Source organism: Ambystoma mexicanum, chromosome 4p (genome assembly GCF_040938575.1).
Source record: "Ambystoma mexicanum isolate Mex_15411 chromosome 4p, UKY_AmexF1_1, whole genome shotgun sequence".
Lineage (NCBI taxonomy): Eukaryota > Metazoa > Chordata > Amphibia > Caudata > Ambystomatidae > Ambystoma > Ambystoma mexicanum.
Genome location: NC_090927.1, coordinates 116,455,811 through 116,479,406, shown reverse-complemented (window position 1 = coordinate 116,479,406; position 23,596 = coordinate 116,455,811). Strand labels below are relative to the sequence as shown.

The window sequence follows — 23,596 nt, the reverse complement described above, 5'->3', positions numbered from 1 at the left end:
TGGTGTCCCTTCCTTACCCTCCTTTGCCTTCCTGTCCTAGTGTATCGTGTGCCCAAAAGCAGTAAAGTGGAAACCTACAACAAAAATTAAATAATTGCTCTTTCAGAGCCGCCTTTCTCAGTTTAACAATAGAACTATGAAGTGAGCTTTGTAGGCATCCGTGCATTTTTGAAAAAGTCAGCGGACAGTCGTAGGACATACACAAATGGAGGGTGCAAGCGGAGCAAAACAAATGGACTTTACGCTGGGAGTTAAGTGCTGGCTCTGAAAAGAGCCTTTGGGTGGTGTTTTGTGTGCGTCAAAAAGTGTAGAGTTGAAAAAACGAATTGTCAAATAGGTTACAGTGAAATAAAAAAAGGTTGCAATGCAGTTTGCACATTGCGAAGAAAAATCTGATTGCCAGCAAATGTGAGATGGACTCCCATCTCTGCGAAAAATGAAAGAGCTGCGAAACAAAATGTTTTCATTGTGGAATGAGGACATGCCAACATCTCTTCGAAAGGCACAAACAGCCTTATTCACATTTGGCCTCGCTTTCTCCATTTGTGGACCAAATGCAGAAGAACATAGCCATATTTCTCTTTGTGCAATACGGGAAAAAACTATTTGGCATTTTGGAAACAAGTACTTCCTTCATTGCAAATTGCAAAGAAATTCCAGAGACGTGCCCTAGACTGTTTCCTCCACAATGAATGATAATTATATCTGGATGACGCTCTGTCTGTAAAGTAGCACAGAGAGGTACCAAGTCCAGCCACCTCATTCCACGCACGCCATGCCAGTGCACTTCCACATGAGGAAATCCAAGATCTGCAGATAGACCGCAACTTTCTGCATGCACCTTCAACCAATGTATCCATGAGTCTCTGAAAATCCAGATAATCTGTTTTCGAGCACGCAGAGCCATAGCTGAGTGGTCCCCTGTCAGGGAGTGGACGGTCTCACTAAATCCCTCCGTTCAGAACACACCTACAGAACTGTATGGACCAATCCCTAGCTGCGCTCATTCTCATGCGTCTCCACCCCAGAATCGCTGTTGATAATATGTGCTGCCTGCAAACTACCGCCATGTCCGTGGACAACTACAGGATTAGAGCGTGACAACTGTACAGTTGTATTGATCCCCTTTTCCCCTTGAAGGTGGGCTCTGAAAAGAGCCGTTTGTTTTGTTTTTGGGCAGCTGCTTTACAGACATCTGTTATTTTGAGTTATTTTTTTACATTTTTTGTTCTTACTTTACTCCTACAACCATTACAGAACCTTCTCTAAAGCAAGCTGTACATTCCAAAAGAACATAGCATTCCCCAAAGAAGACCATCTGCTGCAAAATAATCTGCATTACTGGGATCAATGTTGTCGTGGCTGCAGAAAAACATACCAGCTCGTAACATGAAAGCACGCATGCCGCGATTGATGTTACACCTCCCAATACTTTGATCTGGACAGAAAACAGAACGGTTGTCCCATTTTCCTCTAGGGAGTAAACAAGAAAGAAATTACTTTCGCAGTTGGAAAGATGTTCATGAGTGCTTGAACCAACTCTCTTAAATCTTTCAACAACGTATGTGAACTCACATAGCCCAAATGGCAAGCACCGTAGTGCAAAAGTACCACATGAGGAGTGGTCATCGTATGCATGCGTCTAAAAACTTGCAGAATTGCCGCAACATTGGCATCAGCCTCAACACTCCACACCACCACCACCACCACCACTCCTCACATCGAAAATGGTGTGCCACATGCCTACTCTCGGCATAGTGCTGTAAGCCATTGACAAAAATATCACCAAGCACCAAAACCCTGACCCTCTCCACCTCTGACATCTTCAGTATACGCACCGTCTTTCGACACAAAAGAGCAATGTAAACATCTGACTGGCTGATGCCTACAGTCCCCCTTTCCATGCTGGATTTGCTGTAGAAACCCGTATGTGACACGCCCTACCCGTGGACAAGCGTCGTCTACGTGCGGCACGTAACTCTTACCCAGTCCTTCTACCCTTTCCACATCAGTCGCAAATCCAGTCCCTCATTGGACACAACTAAGCAGTCACACAACCATCCACCAATCACATTGAACATCGCTAAATCTAACTTCAAATTTACTATCGATGACTCTGAATGGAAGTCGCATATCATTGCAAAGCACCTACCTCACAAACTACTGTGCAAGTGTCGCGGATTCCTACGTACACCTCCATGCATGCATGAGGATAGAGTACAGGTATGCATATTTTAATCAGAGAACATGTGCAACCCTTATGATTTCATTTTAACAAATTAATGCCGCTTAATCTGCATAGGCAATACATACCAACACTTCCCCTTTTAAGTGCAAGATGTCCGATTCTTCATTGCAAATCGCACTACTTCTTACTGTCTCCCACATAACCTATACATATGTTACAGGCATGCCTATTTAGCGTGAAACTCGATTTTACATAACAAAATGTCTGAGTTGTGTACTATGTACGGCCTACAGTAATGGTACTTGCAATGCGATCGTATGCGAAAAATAAGCGCTCCCCATTGTTGTGGCGACATCTCCCTCTGACGGTCTCCCGATTTTTCGGCATCGTACTTATAATTTGAAAGTAGAACATTTCTCCCCCGCCCATCCACTATAGTGCCCTATCACTTTCAAACCTCTCTCCTATAGATAATATAGCTTTAAAAAAACAAGGCATTTTTATAACCTTGAAATTGTTCTCATTTCTGAAGGACTTGCGAGTAACACACTGCAAAAAACATACAAAGGCAGCAAATAGTGAAGTGAAATGCACACATGCACTGTGTTGCAATACGAAAGGAGAATACTCTGACAAATGATGCACAATTAACGTGTACAGTATCATCACTGCTTTAAACACACAAAGTGACTAATTTTTTTTTTCTCAATCGCAGTGAAGACTACTCTCCTGGAAAGCAACAGCATCTACACTGCAAACAACATATCTGAAGAACCTGGTCGTTTTGCAAATAAAAGTAAGTACAGTACCAACTTTTAAATTCTAACTATTCTTCAAAGAGGCTGTGTGGGTTATTTGTTTACTTTGGGCACCAAAGCAGACATTGATTTCTGCACCATTCTACTCACAAATCCCCATTTGTTAAACAAAGAATAACAGGCAGAATGGCTCACAAATCCTGTGTGATTGGAACTCAAATAACATACAGAATCATTAGAATGTTAGTACTAGAAAAGAAATAGCTGTTTCAATTTGATGCCATTTCGTTTACTATTAATGCTTATCGTCACCACTAAGCCACTTTGTACTGACATCAGAAGCACATTGTAGTACTATATAAACTGAAAAATAGCCTTCCCAAATCATTGTAAGAGTCCAATGCACATTCACACACCACGACAAACAGCTTCCCCATAAAACTCATGCACACAACACACATACATTGTACAACAGACCAAAGCATGCCTTCTTTTTTCAACAAACACCAAAGAATGCCTACCAAAAAGCAAGTCTGTAGAAAGGAACGCAGAAGTAGAGCAAATAAAAAGAAAAGTGTCCAATCTAAGCATCCATCTGTAGTAGAGTTTGTAGAGAACGTTGGAACAAACCAGCTAATACAGTCGTGAGCAAAAGAAAGGAAGCTTCAACTACCGAAACTTTACCTCCTCCATCAAAATGTGTCACAAAACACAAAAATATTGGCAAACAATCATCTACCAGTACAGCTAGCAATGCTCCTAATAAACCTGATATAGTAACAAAGAACCCATAGTAAAAAGGGTATTTTAGCAAATCGTCACAGAGTTCTTCAGAATCTAATAAGAAGAGGTCAGAAATCATCCTCAACCCTTAAAACCTACAGTGGAAAATTAATCCTACAAGCTCTCGTGGGCAGTGCAATCCTTCTCAAAAGGAAGTGGTTTATATTAGTGTTAAATAGGATGAAACCACTAACAAAACTAAGTACCAAACTACACAAAACAAACTCATCAATAAACGGAATGTGAACAAAAATAATTTCTTAAATATTTTTGAAGGTGAATGGAGTCACACAACAACCACAGAACCATATTTTAATGAAGAAGCATACAAACAAAAATCAAACAAACACAATTGCCATCCAGAGCAGTGGACGAGGGTATGAAAAAAATCAATAGTACCATCATGGAACAAGAAACGCTGCTTAGAAAATTATCCCCTGAAAACTCAGAATTACCTCTCGATTCGACAGAACCAGACCGTCCAGTATACAAATGGCCGTGCACATCAATGTGTGCCATTCAAAACAAATGTTTCAAATCTTTACGTCAGTTCCTCAATCAGTATGTGAAAGGTAAAGACAAAATTAAAATAAAAGTGCTGCAAAATATGGATATCTGTCCAGTGAGCAAATACACAGGACTACAAAGACATTCATTAGCCTGCACTTCTGGACCTATTTGCAAAAGCACCTTCCATGATATCAAAAGGATATCAATACATCATTCAAATGTAAGAAATCGAGTATAAAATATACTATGCAAAAAGTCCAGCTTCAGAATTAGGCAATTTAGATAACACTCTTCTGCATGGTACACCCAAATACCTACAAGAAGAAATTGACCATATCCAGAGAAAGTATTTTGGAAGCGAAAGCCACTTACAAAATGCAATAGTTTTAGAACAGAGTAGCAACAATTCTGCACATGTGTGTGTGTTGCCGCAGAATGTTTTACAAAAAGAACACAAAAAATAGAGATAGCATACAAGATAGAAGACAATGAAGATTCCAAATGGTTTGAATTAGCGCTCTACCTTTTAGCAGAAAACAAAAATGAAGTAACTGAACGCCTAATATGTTAGTTACTGTACTATAAAATTAGACAACAACCACACTCCTTTATGTGCTATTACAAATAATTTGGAATTGTTCCCATTACCAAAATTCCTGCAACAACTCAATTTGTATGAGATCATCATAATTCAAACAGTTCACCCATTTCAAGCAATTATACGCCTTCATTCAAAAACAGCCAAATTACCTCCCACTGAATTGGTGAAAGAAATTTGTGGCAAAGTAGTTTATTTGCCATTAGATCTAACCGAAAATGTACACACTCTAGGAGTGCAAAGTTCAATAAAGCATTCTTTAATAGCCTTGGTAAATGGTGCACCAACTAAAGACAAAGAAAATTGGCAACAACTGGTGGACTTACATAAAGTTTGAGAAGCATTGCAATATCTAAAAGATAATAACGAGCACTACAAGGAAATAAATATTGAAGAAAGATTAAGGGAAACAACTGAAATAATTCAAGAGCCATCAGAAACTGGACAATTCAAACTTCTGGATCCTGATGCAGTATCCACCGTTTTGGACCAGTACACAATTCATCCATTGCATTCCAAAGAAAGCATAGATGATGCACTAGAAACTTCCCAAATGCGACAAACCAAAAGGTTCACCAATGAGTATATGGGAAAAAAGTATAGAAGCACATGCTTTTCCACTGCCATTTCCACTGCCATTTCCTACTGGCAAAGGTGGAAGATACAATGATAGACCCACTCAGATTGGGGCATCAGAATACCGCTCATTACGAATGTATTCGCAAGATCCCAGATTTAGACAAAATGTGGAATACATATTCCCCCTACTCTATGAAAGTGAATTAGCAACGCTATGTTACGGAGTTGCACACATTTTGAAATCTTGAACTCACTGTCAAAATATGTCAGCTACGCAGTTAATACAAAAAGTACAGGAAAAAGATGAGGTTTTACAATCAAGTATAACAAATTTGTTTGCAAACATGCGTGGTACAAAAGAATACTGGTTCCGACGGCACGGAGACATTCCTTGTATGATCAGAAACCTTGGACCGCAAACGGGAACAAAAACAACATAGATATATTAACACCTGGAGAACTTTGCTCTCTAGATCCAGTTAATGTGTCACAATATTTCCATCATCGTTTCATTGCTATGCTACACTTTATTTGTAATAAAACTGTTCCTCCCCTTGGAAAAGTGGAACACTTCTTTTGGAGAAAAGAATTTCAAGCGAGAGGCGCACCACATATTCACATGCCTTTATGGATCAAAAGGTGCACCTAAATTTGGTGACGCCACTGTTTTGCAGTTCATCCAAAAATATGTCACTTGTGAAATCCCTTCACAACAGACACAGTGAGCTGCATAGGCAGATTTTACAATTTCAAAGACACAAATGTGGCAAATATTGTCATCGCAAATACAAAAACAAAAAGGTAAATACTACACCAAATGCTGCTTTGGTTTCCCTAGACCAGTTACAGAAACAGGTGAAGTGAACAACGTCATGTCTTCAGTTCGACATAGTGTTAAAGGTAAATCACCTAAGAACAAGTATTACATAAAAGGAACAGAAGAATCAAAATATATCATTGATTACAATGCAATCATTGCCCTCTTATGGAATGCAAACATAGATGTGCAGTACATTGCAGACAATTCTACTTCTGTTGCACGATATGTTACAGCCTACTTAACAAAAGCAGTAAAAAGAGCTTCAAGACCTCTGGGATGACCTAGCATCAGACAAAACACTATCACAGAAATTGTACAGCCTAGGCATAAAAATGCTCTCTCAGAAAACGTGGCGCCTATGAAGCAGCAGATCGTTTAACCGGTACTTCTTTGTATGGAAAATCAGACAATATAGTATGGCTAAGTCTTGGTCCTGCTAAATCTAGAAAGAGTACTGAAATCATATGAGGATATAGAAACAATTGCCAGAAATAATCCCAACAGCCAACACATTCTAAAAAACAATTTACTGGACACATACTATCCAGGAGTAGCAGTTTGGAAAGCATATGTCTATACCACATAGCTCAAAACTTTGCATACAAAAATATAAAACCCGATGAAAGCAAACGTAGATATAGAGTAACCGATTGTGAAGGCAGATTAGTGAAACTTACCAAACGAAGCTTAATTAATCATGTAAAATTGTCATTAAAAACTCCTCAACAGAAAGAACTATATTACATGTCTCTGCTACAACTTTTTAAACCATGGAGAAAAGAGGAAAACATACTAGATAACTATGACTGCTATGAAGATGCATTCAAAGCAAATGAAAGAGCTATCACCGATTTGAACTTTACGCAGTACAAAACAATGTTACACAATGAGCACCAACAGGAAGGAGAACTTCAGGCCCAACTAGATAAGGACTCTTCCGACAGTAGTCAACCTTCTGTAACAGGAAGTCAAGAACCACTAGGACAAGACAACCACTAATAGCCAATGAGGCAGAAGTAGCTATGGCAGAAGTAGAAAACACCATATATCAGTATCAAGAAGATACAGAAGACTTAAGTGTACAACAAGCAAAACTTAAAGATCATCGTACCATTTTTGAGGACGTAACAAAACAAATTGTGCATGGTGTACAACACGAAAATAAAGAATCTAGCTGCCAAAATTACAAACCTATACTGCTCTATGTCAGTGGTGAAGCTGGATCAGGAAAAACATTCCTAATCAAAATCATCAGCAAGTTCCTTCAACAATTGACAAACAACATACTGTCCACTGTTGTAACGGCCCCCACAGGTTTAGCTGCCTACAACATAGGCGGTGTCACTTTACACCGATTACTACTCCTTCCAGTAGAGCATCAAAATAAATTAGACTATTACAAACTTTCTGCAGAAGCTGCAATGGAACTACGCAGAGTATTAAAACAAAGGAAGATGCTACTAATAGATGAAGTGAGCATGGCCTCCAACCTAATGTTGGCTTTGATTCACCTCAGATTGCAAGAAGTACTTAAAAGTAACTACGAAGAACTCTTTGCAGGGAAACACATTAGCGTTTTCGGAGATTTTCTGCAATTGACACCAGTGAAAGGGGAACCTATTTTTACAACCTTAGGACACAAACTGTGCCATAAAACTGTTGGCAGCATAGGAAATGTCAACCATTGGCAACATTGCCAATACAGATAATTAACAGAAAACTTGCAGCAATCTGCAGATCTCACTTATGCCAACATCTTAAAAAGTATTAGAGTTGGTGTACTATCGCAAAAATCACAAGCAGTAATCCAGGATGCTAAGCAGTGGCCTAGTGAAAAGGTTATAGAGCGTTGGCGCTATGCAGGATCCTTGTGGAACTCCACATTTGAGGAGGCTGGGGGTGGCAGAGGCTGATTCAGAGAAAACTTTCATAGCACTGTCTTGGAGAAAGGAAGTGATCCAGTCGCATGCTTTAGGGGAGAAGTTAGCTGCAGATGCAAGGTGACGGCACAGGGCGTTGTGGTCGACCAGGTCGAATGCAGCTGATAAGTCAAGGAGCAGGGAGTGCATGTTTGCCTACATCTCTCATGACATCCATTTGGTTCTTTAAATCGAGGAGGGCTGATTCAGTGCCATGTCATGGGCAAAAACCCGATTGCCGTAGGCCTAGGAATTGGTTCTCTTCCAGGTATTTTTGTACATGCATGTATGCAGCTTTGTTAAGAATTTTTTGCAGGAATGGGACCGTGGTGATAGGCCTAAAGTTCCCGGGGATGGTGGGATCGAGTGAAGGCTTTTTTATTAGTGGGCGTACCCAGGCTTCTTTGAGATCTTTGGGAACAAGACCTGTCCTGAAGAAAGTGTTGATAAAGGCAGTGAGAAAGGGAGCCAATGTGGGAGCACAGTCTTTGATGAGTTGAGCTGGACAGGCATAACCTTTGCAGTTGGAGGGTTTAATGGATTTAAGCAGGGTAATGGCCTCCGATTCCGTGAGGTCTCTGAATTTGAAGGGGGCAGGGGGATTCAGTGCAGGAGGGGTGGGCGATTTGCTGTGCTGGCTAGCTATTAGCTTTTCAAGCACTTTTTGGTGGCCAATGATTTTGGATTGAAGGGTGCTGAGCTTGTCTAGCATTGCTGATTGAATGCTGTTGCACCAGTTTGCATCCTTGATGAGCGTAGGGGGTGGAGGGTGGAGGGTTTTTCCAATCCTCTAAAGATAGAGAATATTTCTTTGGAGTTGGATTTGGCGTCATTAATCCTCGAGTTAAATGAGAGGGCCTTAGCTTTGATGACATTATTTTTATATGACTTGGAAATGGTTTTCAAAGCCTCCCTGTTAGATTCTGAGGGGTTAGCTTTCCAGGTAGAGAGGACGGATCGTTTTTCTGAGCGTTGTTTGAGCAGCTCATTGGAGAACCAGGTGTTGGAGTGCTTGATTTTCTTGGCTTTCTTGGGGGCCAGGGGAGCAATGGTTTCTATAGCATTGGTGATAAGGTGCTAGCGAGAATGTCTGGATTGTTGGAGGAGGGCGTCTGAAACATGGGAACCATTAGGTATTGTGCTAGATTTTCCGCAGTGAGTTTACGTGAGCTCCTCGCGAGTGCTGCTGGGCAAGGGGTGGTAGGGACGGAGTGCTTTTGCTTAGGATTCCCTGGGCATTTCACACACCAATTATGCGGATGATACGCAGGTGTTAATCCCACTCACAGGTGACTACAAAACTGACATGTCTAATCTCACGCCTATCTACAACCACCTCAGTGACGTGCGGTAGTTGGGGTTTATGTATATGGGTGGTATCCTTCAGTGCTTCTGGCCAGAGGCTTCACTCCTGCCTGTATGTCCCTAGATATTACACGTGATGGGTGTGCAGTGGCTTGGACCTGCAGTGCTAATAACTTTGTTCTTGGGTGAATGGCCTTTGGCCATGCACCCAAGACTGTACACACTACCCACAACCAGCCAATTGATACACAATAGTACAGGTTTATCCATGGGTGTGACAGGCTGCGGTGGTTGTAGCCAGGGCCTACAGTCTTGGAAGTATGGCCTTCGGCCAACGGCCATGCATCCAAGACTCTAGGCCCTGGCCACACCCACCGTAGCATGTTACACCCGTGGCGGCGTACTAATGAATAGCGTACCCATAGGAAAAAGTCATGCAAATACGGCATGTGGTCAATTTCAATGTTCGCTAACACCACGCGTGTCCTTACAACAGTTACAAGTTCCCTGTGCACTGCACGGACTGAAATGCAACCCTTATTAGACTCCTCATTATCTGTGCGTACAAACATTCCGAACAAGGTACCCATAGGAAATACATCATGAAGACCTACCGCCAGACCAAATGCATTTCTTCACCCAGCTCATACTGTGTGCTACAGTGCTTCTGGCCAGAAGCTAGACTCCCAACTGTAGGTCCATAGATATTGCAATGTATGGGTGTGAAGTGCCTTGGACCTGCAGTGCTTATAACTGTACACACTCCCCACAACCAGGTAATCGATAAGCAATGCAAGACGGTAGGCCTGGCCACAACCACCGCAGCATGTCACACCCATGGCGACACACTAATGTATAGCATACCCATAGCAAAAAATAATACAAAGAAGGCATGTGCTCAATTTCATTGTTCGCTAACACCACGCGTGTCCTTACAACACTGTCAAGTTCCCTGTGCGCTGCACAGACTGAAATGCTTCCCTCATTAGACCCCTCATTAGACCCCTTTTTTTCTGTGGCTGCAAACATCCCGGACAAGATGCCCATACAATATACATCAGGAAGACCTACTGCCAGAACAAATACATTTCTCACCCATGTCTTACTGTCTGAACCTTTTCCAAAGCACTATGACACAGCAAAAGAGTTTTCGAAATAGCATGTTGCCGCTGGTTGTCGCTCCGCTGTCGGCGGATCCAAGATGTCGGGCGCATCCAAACAATCTGACGCAGAACACGTCTCGCTGCAGCCAATCGGCGGAGACGTTGCGTGTCCGCAGTCATGACGCCTGCCTCTTAGCCAATCGGTGTCTTGTCCGTCGAGCGAACAGGGAAGTGTGACCGCGGAGCGGACATAGATATCGCTAATTTTTTTTAGACATATTTTTAGGTCGTTCAAAGAAAAGTACTGCACGTAAGATCACGAAATTTACAAAAGCACACTTTCTGGACCAATCCCCTGTACCTGCCGCAAATTTGGTGAAAATCCGTCCAGTGGTTTCCCCTGTAGCCTTGCGCAAAGTTTTTCCCCTATTTAGTCTATGGGAAAAAAATGACGTTTGGGGACCCCCACCTATACATTTTCCCCCCCTAGACCAAACATCACCAAACTTTGCACAGAAATTCGGAGTGGCCCATATACCTTTTTTGCAAAGTTTGGAGAGGATTCGTCCAGAGGGAGCAGAGTCATAGGTCGCCCAAAAAGTTCTCTTCCTATGGAAACAGCAACTTAACCAGAACTACACAGCCACGATAGTGGCTGTGTAATGTCATTAGCTTTGTTGTATACACAAGTATAGGTGAAGGTGGCTCTAAATTTGTATATGAAATGTGCGCACTTCATTTTATTTGTAATTTATATTTGAAAAAAACTGCAGTAGAAATATTGTAATGGCAAAAACATGTAACAAACCGTTTGATGCACAAATTATATGAACTCCCACCCACTCTGTAAAACCTCTATTGGGGCTTGCTTTTACTGCGCTTCGAAGGGACCACGGTCAAGTATGCTGAACATGTGGTCAACCCTATATTTCTTGACTATTTGTTTAATTACTTGGCATTTCCACCAAAACAACTTTTAAACCATCAGAACGTAGGCATACTTTCTTCCACCCAAAAGCAAGAGTGCTACGCAAGAGTAACTGTCAATCAGTACCAAGAAAATAGTCTAGCATATCCTAACATCCTTATTTTATCACTGTATTTATCAAGGACCCAGACAGCTACAATATACTAGAGCTAAAAACAGAGCAAACTCTATAAATGCACCAGTGTATATTCATTGTGGAGAGGGGCACATCTTTCTTTAATGTGGTCAAATTTACCTATACAGCCTACTGTCTGCCAGTATGCTGGGCCTCACTTTCCCGCCTCATGATAAGGAAACGTTTGGAAATGCAGCAACGCCGCGAGGCCTTGCACACAGAGGCCAACCCGTACCCCAAATGTTCTTGCTTTCCCTTCCTGCTTTCTCCCACTACAAACGCTATAAGAGTCATTTACTTTCCCAACGTTCATGCTCACAAAGATCGCCATTGACCCCACACCTAACTGCCACACTCGTAATACAACCTCTCCAATATCCCACCAATATGCAGGCGCGTCGCCTGCCACAGACCAAAAATATATCCCCCCCAACCATTTTTACACCGCCATTGGACATAAACAACAAAAATGTTCATCATGCCGCGCACACCCCCCCGAACTGTGATCGCGAAACTTCACTATAGGGATTATGACGCACTACTCCAATGAGCAAGAGGCAAGGGCACGCTGACTTACAATGGCACAAAAATTGCCTTCTTCCCCGACTACACAAGGGAGGTTCAGACAGCTAGGCAATCTTTCCACCAACTAAAGAAACAACTGCAGGTCCTCAATGTTAAATATGGCCTCCTCTGCCCGGCCCAGCTCAAAATATATTACAAAAGGAACAACCGTCCACTTTAATGATCCAAAGGAAGAATGGAAATGGGCAGAGGAGCACATCAAAGGAGACTGGAGAACTCTGAGAAATAACAGAGGAACCCTCAAGCCCGACAAGAACAAGGTCCACCGCCGCCTCAGCAACCAGTGGTGGTCCCCCCCAAGATGAAGAGATGGGATGATCGTGGGCAATATTCACCAGACACGGAATGTGCAACAGAACATGCTCACCAGAGATCGAAACATTATGGCGGCCGCTGTGAAAGCGGGTCGCCCATACAATGTTTGTTTATTTGTTGGCTACTATGGCCGGCTTTAGTTGTTATGAGATATTCAGGCGACAGATACTTCTAGTTGGGTGGCGTATAGGGAGGGGGATGGGTTGGTTAATTGTATGTATGTTGGTGATTAATTGGGTACGGAGGAACACACCTGCACATCCTTAAGAGTCCTGCACACCATAAAGCGAATACCACTGTATCCACGTGCAATGCGCGAGAAAACACTTACAGCCCCGAACGCTACATCAAATGGCCCCTACTATTAATGAGGTGAGAACCCTCAAGTTTCTGACCTGGAATGTCAATGGACTGGGTGGAGGGATCAAGAGGCGACTGGTCATGCAGTTTCTAAACAGGATCACGCCGGATATAGTCTTTTTGACCGAGACACATCTTGCAGGTACCACATGTAATCTGTTCAAAAGCTGGTTTCACTATGGGCTCCCGTGGCGTCCTTATACTAGTACACACATAAATTACCTTTTGCTCTCACAAAAGTCACACAATACACCAGTGGCAGATTTACATATATCACAGGATCGCTGTGGAACCAGACCATTGCAATAATGGCGGTTTACGCGCCACAGGCACTATTACCTGTGCTCACAGCTGACATCACGACCATATTTACCAACGATGAATCTGACCTTATTATCATTGGTGGGGACTTCAATGAAGATATGGATGTAGAAACAGACTGCACACATTTAAGGGGGAGAAACCCCGCTACCCGTACCAGACTCGCCACATTTGCTGCAGCGTTGGAATTGCGCAATGTGTGGAGAGACCTGCATCCAGACGTGAGGGAATATTCATTTCACTCTGGAGCACACGCTTCACTGTCACGCCTGGACTATTTCTTTCTCCCAACACCAGATATGCACGGGGCTTCCACTGCGACTCTACTACCCCAAGGCATATCAGATCACTCCCCCCTTACTGATTGAACTACACACAACTAGGCCACGCCCCCCTCCCACATGACGTTTGAACAACTATTATTTGGGATTCCCAGAGCTCCTCGAACAAATACAATTAGCCACGACAACGTACTTTGAACTAAACACCGGTTCAGTAGATGATCCGAGTGTACTATGGGTGGCCTTTAAACCGGTACTACGCGGTGAGATCATCTCTTGGACCGCTGCACATAAGAAAAAAAACACCAACAGGAACTGCTTAAGGCCAAACAACAGGTTACACAGGCAGAAACGAACCACTTGACCAGCCAGACACCCACTGCTTGCTGACACTAGCTCAAAAACACCTTCGAAATATAGCACTAAACTGTGCTAAACAGGCCCAAAGAATGATGTGGGACAGGATATATGAAACGGGTGACAAAGCGGGTAAAATGCTGGCATGGCTAGAAAAGGGAGACGAAGGTAGTCGCCAAGTTCGAGCGATCAGAACAGAGTCCGAAACCACTGGTGACTGATCGAGGCATAGCTGAAGGAGTCACTTCTTACTATGTCGTACTAAATAAATCTCCCACAACACCAATCAACACCTCCATACTGAACGAAATTACTCTTCCCACACTTAATGCAGAACAGACTCTTTTATAAAAGGCTATCACGGAAGAAGAGTTAGCAACAGCCATGTCTCAACTCCAAGCCGGGAAAACACCCAGTCCGAATGTCTTTCCGATAGAAGTATGGCGTAAATTGGGAACAAATATAATTGCCCCACATCTGTTACAAATGTTTTCACATTCCAAAACCCAAGGCTCTCTGCCTGCGCATCTCCGGAAAGCCACGATAGTAGTAATTCCAAAGGCGGACAAACCACTGGACCGCTGCAGCTCTTACAGACCCATCTCCCTTATCAATAGCGAGACCAAAATCTTGGCGAAAGTACTCGCCAATAGATTGCAACAAGACAATAACCTCACTAATCCACCCCGATCAATGCGGATTCATGCCGCAGAGGTCTACCCGAATGAACATACATAGACTGCACTCAGCACTAGAAAGAGACTCCACCCTACAAAGCCCCCTAGCGTTGCTCGCAATAGACTTTGAAAAAGCTTTTGATGCTGTACATTGGGAGGCTATATGGGAAATAATGCATCGCATGGGTTTCGGGCCCCAATACATGAGCTGGGTCCAGCTACTATATGAGTCCCTAGAGGCAGAAATGCGAGTCAATGGATGGCCCTCAAGACCCTTCAAACAGGGAAAGGGTACTAGACAAGGGTGCCCCCTATCTGCAATGATTTTTGCATTGGCCATTGAGCCCCTGGCGGTACTGTTACAAAAATCAACATTGTGGACTGGTTTCCACTGGGCGGACGATTGGGAGGATAAAGTTTCTCTATATGTGAATGATCTGCTTATCTATCTGAGAGACCCTCACAACTCCTGTTCTGTAATAACGAGATTACTCAACAGCTATGGAGCATTTAGTGGTCTAAGAGTGAACTGGTCCAAATTGATACTATTCCCGATAGATAAACTGAACTTCATGGCCCCTGATAACTGTCCGTACCGAATTGTAAAGACTCAATTCTGGTACCTTGGTGTACAAATCACAAATGATCTGGGGGAATATGTGGATAAAAACCTCCACCCGATTGCGGCAAGATTCACAGAAGATGTCCGACACTGGATCTCCCCTCCGTTAACCCGGTTAGGTAGAGCTGCGCTCTTCAAGATGATGGCCCTTCCCCGCTTCCTATACATATTACAAAATGCTCCGCTACATATCCCACTGGAAGAATTTAAAAATAAATAAATAAAAATCGACTACGTACTCAAGAAACTGCTGTGGTGCGGTGTACACCCTTGTATTGCATGGAGTACCCTTCAACGTTCCATATTGGAGGGGGGGGGGGAAATCGATCTCCCACGCCTACAGTCCTGTTACTGGGCTAGTACAATGGCTGTGGTTAATGATATGCTGCATGGAAATACATCAGCCACAAATGCTGAGGGGCAAGGTAGAACCCAACTCGAGCACCCTTATATAACAACAAGCCCTGGAACCCTCCAGACCATGCTGTCGCATATCTCATGGGTTTGGAAAGCAGCAAACAAACAGGTTGGGATGCGAAAATCACTCCACTACAACCATTGTGGGGAAACAGAAACCTTCTTGCGGTGAGCAAACTCTCGAGATGGCACAGTTGGGTGAACCTGGGAATCACCACAGTTGGGGATATAAATGCTGACGGTACCCTTCGAATCTCTAGTATCCCACTTTTGCCTCCCACTCACTGAGCACTATCACTATACACAACTGCGACACACAATAAGATCCCCCCCTCCCAGATTTTGCAGATATGCCGGAAAGCACCCCTCGAGAGGAATATAGTCCAGGCAAAAATTGACACCAAAACTACACCCACAATGTATAGTGTCATAAGCTCCTTGCCACCACTGAATTATTGAGCCTGAAATCGAAATTGTACAGAGATGTCGGAACCATACAATCAGAAGACTGGGTGACTACTCTCATGTACCCCCGAGAGATAGCAATCTCTGCTAGACTCCGACTCATACAGCTCAAAATCCTGCGCAGGATATATTACCCCAGGGTGGCACTTTATAGATGGGTGAAAACTACAGACCCGCTCTGTCTACGTTGTAAAAGGGAGGAGGGCACCTTCTTTCACATATTGTGGGGATGTTAGAATCCAGTACTGGCAACAATGCTGCGACAAACTCACACGAGTACTTGGGAAAGAGATTCGCAGAGACCCAAACTGTTGCTGTTTGGGATGGAGGGGGTGGGGGGAGGACTTATCCTGATATGAAAAACTGTTTTTGTCAACAACCACAGCATTAATCAAAAGGAACTTTGCGAAGCTGTGGGGCTCTGCAACAAACCCACAATATGAAGAATGGATTGCGGACGTGAATATGTGCATTATGATGGAACGCAGGGTATACACAGCTAGAGGCTGCCCAAAAAATGCTGGCAAAGATGGGAAGATATGCAGTGAACATTGCAGCCGTTTGTGTGATTGACATAGATTGCGCAGTGTAGGCGAACCTGAAAAATATTTTCTGTGAATGGTGGAAGAGCCTTCAAGACCCAATTTTACAAGTGTGAGTGATAACATGTTAAAGGTCGCTCCGGCCTAAGTTTGATTTTGATGTTTTGTTGTTTGTAAATGTTATAAATGCCAAAACAATAAAATGTGTTTTTTAAAAAAAAAAATGTCATCATGTGCCATTTCCACTCCCCACACCCTCCGGCCTTCAATGCCTAGACTAAGCCATAAACAGTCTTCCACATTAACAGTACATCATGTACAGGACAACTCCCTGTGCATTTCTAGAAAAGGAAGCAAAGTAGAACTAATGTTCATCAAGACCCTATGCTCTAGACCAATGCCAGTCATGATAAACGCAGCTCCCCCTTCCAACACCTGGCGGAGTAAACATCACCCTTCTCAATCACTTGCATAGTTCCACCAGAACCTTCTATGATGACCACGAGCTCCTTCATTACTGAGGACTCCACCTTAATTTCTAATAACTAGGCCCAGGCACCTATCGAGCAACCCCGATTTGCTAAGCACCACTTTGCGGACAGAACCCGAATCATCATCTCATACTCTTCACTTGCTGAGGAAGTCCTAACTCCCATAACAGCCACCCTGCCCTATGCTAACGAATGCGGTATGAAAAACCCATGTGTGGGGATGCGCATCGGCACCCGCAGGGGGTGATGGGTGCACCTGGGATTGGGGGCACCAAGAGCCGAGGCAGCAGACCGGCCGCTACTCTCGCGGCGGTCGCCTGCGCCGGCAGCGGGGAAGCCCGAGCCGATGCTCAGAGACGCGCCGTGTCACTGTTGCACTTACCTGCCGGAGGGCGGGCCGTTGCTCGGGGACGCGGCATGTCGCTGCCGCACTCGGCCGTTGGAGATCCCAGACCCAGGGACGGGAGGGGAGACCCTCCATGACAAGGAGGGGGGCGACCAGCCCTTCAGCGTGGCGCGGATCGCGGCTGGAAGACGCCTGGAGCCAGGGCCCACCCATACCCAACGCGACCATGTTTTGGGTCACGTGATCGCCTCAGCAGTTCCACGCGAACTGGATGGGATCATGCAGGCACGGCAGCCTTTATGGGAGGAGGGTCAACACGGCAGCAGCCAATAGGATGTCGGCTGGTCAGGGCTGATGGCGATTGGTGGGGGCTTAATGCTAAGGTAGCCCATAAAAGCCCACCAGAAGAAACTGACGAGGTTCTCTCATTTTTCAGGGAAGGGAAGAAGAGGAGGAACGAAGAACAGAGTGGTGGGCCTATCCAGACACAACGATATAGAATAAGCTTGAGGACTGCCTCACCATATTCTGAAGGGATCAAACACTGGTGAAGTGAACCAGAGGACATTATATTTTGTTTTATTAAAGAACCTAATAAATATAATTATCAACACCTGCCTGTCTCCTGAAGGTTATTTCCCACACCATGCAAGAAAGATATTTGCTCTTGATGTCAATCTCCATGTCCACCATGGGGCCAAATTCTCCAAGTCCACTACTAAGTGGTTTTTACCATCATCTCCTCCAGTAGCCCTCTCTCCGTTGTACAGCAGCGGTAATAATGAGATAACATTTGCCACAAGGTAGGGCTGCAAGCTTCCAATACTAATAAAGAAAAGTTAGATCAACCCGAGAAGAATTCTGCTAGAACTGGTTGTTACCATTTCCTTTTGGGGGCAGTTCTAGTTACTCTGCTTCTCCATCGAACTGCTATTACTTGAAAGCCACTATGCAAAAGATCAATATGCAATTCTTGCAGAGGGCTCCTAAAGGCACTTGAGGGTTGTTTGTAAGGCTGTCCCCTTATTTTGTAGCAGGAGAAAATTGAGTAAAACTTTTACAAGAGGATATGGCTGCACACATTGATTTTCTTCCAAACAAAACGTTGCACGTTTTTCAGAACTGTCAACTTTCCACCATACAATACAAACACAAATCAGGACGCAGCTTTTGGCAAAGTAGCACAAGTAAACATTGCAGTTTGTGGACTTTTCTTTATAAATATAAGAGTTTAAGTTTCAGATGTCCATAATGACATTTGTTTGCTGTGAAAATATGAAACAAGACGCATTTGTTACTGCAGCTTTAGCAGTAATCACTAATTTCCATCCATGAGTCACAGGGCAAAGGCTTTCCAGTGTTGAGCATATAACACAGGTTCTGAGGCCGTAGAGATCGAAAGCCTAACTTCACATTTTACCAAATGAAATCCAGATGAATTCTGAATTCAAAACAATGAAGCAGAACAGCGGTTCACCGAACCCTAAGGGGTTGGTGAAAAAAGAATTCTAAACAAGAGCATCATCCGATCAGTTAAGAGACGCGTCGGGTTTCGCGATACTAGATTTTGTCAAGAGTATAGTTGGGGAAGCATTTAAAAATAATGTTAAAAATCTAGCACTATCTCACGCAGATAGCTTAAGCAGCTAGGAGAGTCATTACACCAAACACACACCAACAAGGACAAATGATTTGTCACCAACGTTCCAAAAGTCACCCAAACCAAGAAAACGTTTAATGCACTTTATAGCAACGAAAAAAAGAGAATGATGTCAACAGTCTCTCGAAATGGCTAATGGCTTCCCATACCAACAGCTCCATAGCAAAAAAGTATCATGACTCACCAGCCTTTTTGGGCCCATTTTCAATTTTCTTCTCCTCGGGTTTCTGTATCTTGAACTTGAGGAGGTGGCAGCTGGCATCCTGTCCTACTGCCATGACGTCTCCAGCCAGCGAGATATTCATGGGGGCCCGAGTTTCTGTATCATGAGAATGAAGCAAGGAGGCGCTGAGCTTGTCATGGATGTTCTCCAAGCGCAGGAAATGCTTCAGGGTAGAGAAGAAGACACCATCACACAGGGGACAACCCCTCCAATTCCGTCTGCCTCCACTTTGTCAGGTTCCAAGTATCTCTCCTCCAATTTTAAACACAGGTTTTCAAAGCAGTTGGGCCCAAGCATGTTAAGGGAAGTCTATTGCATGGCATGGATGCAGAATAGTCAAAAATCTACCCACACACGCAAACTACATCACACCTTAAAAACATTCGACAAGCCCACAACACAAGTGCCCATTAAGCTGTTTTGCAGACCAGTAACGTATGAGGCAACAGAAGGGCCAAGATATCCATAACAGAGTCATAAGTGATGTTCTCTTATGCAAGTGGCGATAATTCATTCACAGGTAAAAGGTATAGCATTAATAATGTTAAAAATACTATTCATTATTTGATTTGAGTTATTTCAAGATGGGATCCTTTTACAGGCATCGCTCAAGGCAAGACATCCATCAATTGTGTTGCATTATCTAGTTTCATATTCACTAAAAAGAACTTGCAGAATCATCTGTGTGTCTGCAATATGTGCACCATAAGGGTCATAAAGAGTGATTTAAACAGTCCTTCTGGGGTGAGGCTAAGGTAACACACAATCATGCATAGCTTACATTACTAAGGAAGTGGGGTTCTAGAAAAGTACAAAATTAATACGGTATTATGCAAATAGATTATCTGTTTAGAAAAGTGTCTTCCATGGCCAAGAGTGCTAGAGAAGTTAAAGGTCAAGATTAAACGGTTCCACTCAAATTCCAAATGAGTAATGGCTTAAGCCCATCCCAATTCCCAAGTAACTTTACATCGAAACCATAGATTGAGCATTACAAATGCACCTAAAAGGCCCCTCTATTTATTATTTACCAATGCATAGAGGATTACACTCCGGTAGTATGTTCACTACTAGGATGAAAACATGCCCACCTAATTTTAACAACATAAAACCAATACCAACGGTGGCTATTGCCCTGACCACGAGCTGCAACATGACTCCAAATATTGCAAACATGTTCAAATAGCTGAATATTTCTTCAGATGAAGACCAATTCATACGACCCCCTATGAGACTTACTCCTTACACAGTTTATTATTTGGAATTATTGTGCCACTTTCTCATTCTGGCACCCTTACATCAACCCACCCACACTCCTTAACTGCAGATCTCTGCACGCGGAGTGCACACCACACCATGACTCATATAGTCTTAAATTCAAAAGTAAAACTAAATCCTCCTCGGAATTCTGCGCTTTATCTCAGCTGTTAAGAGATAGTGGGGGATAAGAGATGGGATAGAGCAGGAACATGGTTTTAATGTTACAAACTTGCTCCTCAATGCTACCTGGGGACTGCCAAGGTCACCGAAAGCACAAGCAACTAGCCCATTGAATATAGAGTTTAACACTGGAATTCCATCCTATGCACAGAATGGTCCGCATGACAGCTGGCTGAAACAAGCAACGACCATGATGAAAGGGAAATGGTGTCCAATCTTTTAAAAGCACTTGACCAATGTATGTACCACCATCTCAATCCTCAAATTCCAAGTGACACCCAGCATGTACTGGTCTACTTCTAAATCGGCGACCTTAATGCACCAAGCACGCACTTTTGGTAGATCTAACAGCAGGAATCGAACTAGTTATTTGATAAGCAGAAGCTAAAAGCAGCTCTCAGTATCAGGCCATTACCCAATGTGCAGGAGTCCCCTCTGGGGAACGAGGAGCTGGTACATTGTGTGTTGCAAATGATTACTTTCCATAGAAAATGTAAGTTAAGGTGTTAGCCCATCACATATGACCCATTATACTTTAAATGTGTCTATGGGTTTTACACAAACTTTTAAAAAAGAAAATCCCAAACAAAATTGATGACACAGAGGTATGTGTGTTCTTAGGACACCAGTTGGCACAGGGAGCCAAGAGCAGCTCCTGGTAGAAGTTGATATTAAAGTAAGCCAGGCTCTAGTATGCAAAAAGCAGGATCTCTACAGCTAGCAAATCAATGAAGGCTATATATTGAGGAACCTACCCAATACAGGCTGAAAAGACTTCACTGTGCGAATGCATTGGCCATTTCCAAGCGACGGAAAGGTCAAAAGCATAGCTTGCAGTGTAAACCAGTGGGTGGCCAATTATATGTTTCTCCAAAGACAGGAAAATATGGAAAACCTAGAATGCTCCTAAGACTACCATCATGGCTGAAGGTAGCCAACTCAAAGCATTTGTAGAAATCGTATTCCAATCTCGAGCTACTCTCCCAACTGTACTTACAGGATCCACGACCACAGCTTTTGAGGATTCTCTGCTATGGTACAGCCAAGATATGGAATTCCCAGAACCCCATCTTACATGCACATACCCTTAAGCCTCTCAAATTTAAATATGATTTCCTTTCTCCGACAAGTGATGCAATTGTAAGTGTTATGTTGGGATTTAAAACTATTGCTTGTACAGTGCTATGAACCATAGTTTACCTATCAATCGTCCAGCTCTTTTTAACCATGTAGATGTTGTGCTCGACTACTCTCAATTCGACTTGTGCTCTAAAAAAATAAATCACAAAAGGCCTCCCTAACACAATGGTCAGATGTAAGAATATGCTTACCACTCCATTTTTTACGCCGGTGCGGGCAGCCCCTCCTCCGCCACTTGTAATGACCAGTCCACTCTCAGGGTCCACGCGAACAGCATATAGGGGAAAAGGAGCCTGGTAAAGCACTGGGTGGCTGCGGCGGCCCATCCTAATTTCCTGCTCACTACTTCCAGTAACAAAACCCCAAACCTGGCTAATTTCACAAAAAGGTGAATGTGCCTAAATATGAGGAGTTTAAGGGGTTGCTGCCAGGTTGATCAATTCAGAGTCTCAAACATACTAACAGCCCCAGGATGCTCACCCAACCAACTACACCTAGTTCAAGTGTACAAATGCACCAGTCGCCCTATTTCAGCAGCCACACAGAAGTACAGGTGCAGTCAGTCCTGTATTCTCCCTTTCGGTACTTGTGAATGGTCTGTGCCAGTCTATCACTCAAGTAAAGGAACCTCAGACAATCCAGTACATAAAGTATCACTCCCAAAGCAAAGTCTACACCCAATGCAATCTAGCGCCAGTACCTAAAGTATCACTCCCCAAGCACTGTCTACACCCAATGCAATCTACCCCCAGTACATATAGTATCACTCCCCCAGCACAGTCTACTCCAAATGCAATCTAGCCCCATGGTGCACACCATTACAATACCAGGCATTTCAGCACAGGCCAACACATTCTCCAGAGCAGGCACACACTGAGACCAAAATAAGGACAGAGTCACCCGGGTACAAACACAGCGACTTTCTGCTATTGACTTCGCAGCCCTCCTTGTATAATCAGTGCAGGGCTTGGAACCTTGAGAGACCTCCTGTCCACCTCCCAGCTTTATCTCCTTTTCCTATCCCCAGGTCCTCTGTGTTCCCCAAGTCCCGCTGCCCTGGCAAGAGCAGAGCGCACCAAAGCCGCCAGGCACCAGCGCTGTTCCCAGTCCAGATCTGACAGCCCCAAACAAACCCGGACACTGAGCCGGCAGCAGCGCGCATGCGCAACAGCTGCGTGTCAGCCAGAGTATCCTGCGGTAACACGTCAGCGAGGCCGAGAACCCGCCCCTCCCCCACTTCCTGCCTTTGGAGCACGTGATCCATTACCCCGCTCACACTCGGCAGCGCCATGTCTGTTAGTGGCAATGCGAAGCCTTAGGACGAGCGAAAGCGCTGCCAGTGCCGCGAGTGCGCTCCGACGCCGCGACCATCTTGGAGTGGAAATACAAAACTGCCAGTAGCCGTCTCCCAACTAGAAATCAATTGTATTTTGTTATACACACATTTTTTTTTTAGTTCAGTCTGAATGACAAATGCAAACGCGAATGAATTAAAGTAATACAGTATTGCAGAGGCAATAAAGGTGGAATGAGAAGTTCATAATGTTAGAATATGCCACACTTAGAATTGAGAACATTACCCTGCGCCATAGCTAGATAATATTATGAAGGTTAGCGGGTGCCACACTTAGATGGAATTATGTAGGTCATCAAGTGCTACACTTAGACAGAACTGTGAATGTTAGCAT

General features: G+C 43.7%; 1 protein-coding gene across 1 annotated transcript in view; it reads right to left on the bottom strand.

Annotated features, from left to right (window-relative positions):
- The window catches only part of PREB (prolactin regulatory element binding), a 207,874-nt gene extending 184,806 nt beyond the window's left edge, over positions 1-23,068 (bottom strand). Inside the window, exons 1-2 of the mRNA XM_069605510.1 lie at positions 22,100-23,068; positions 19,290-19,491 (exon numbers count right to left, since the gene is read on the bottom strand). Coding sequence (XP_069461611.1) covers positions 19,290-19,491; positions 22,100-22,234 — 337 coding nt within the window. The 5' untranslated portion in view covers positions 22,235-23,068. The remainder of the gene's footprint in view (positions 1-19,289; positions 19,492-22,099) is intronic.
- Between the last annotated feature and the right edge of the window lie 528 nt (positions 23,069-23,596).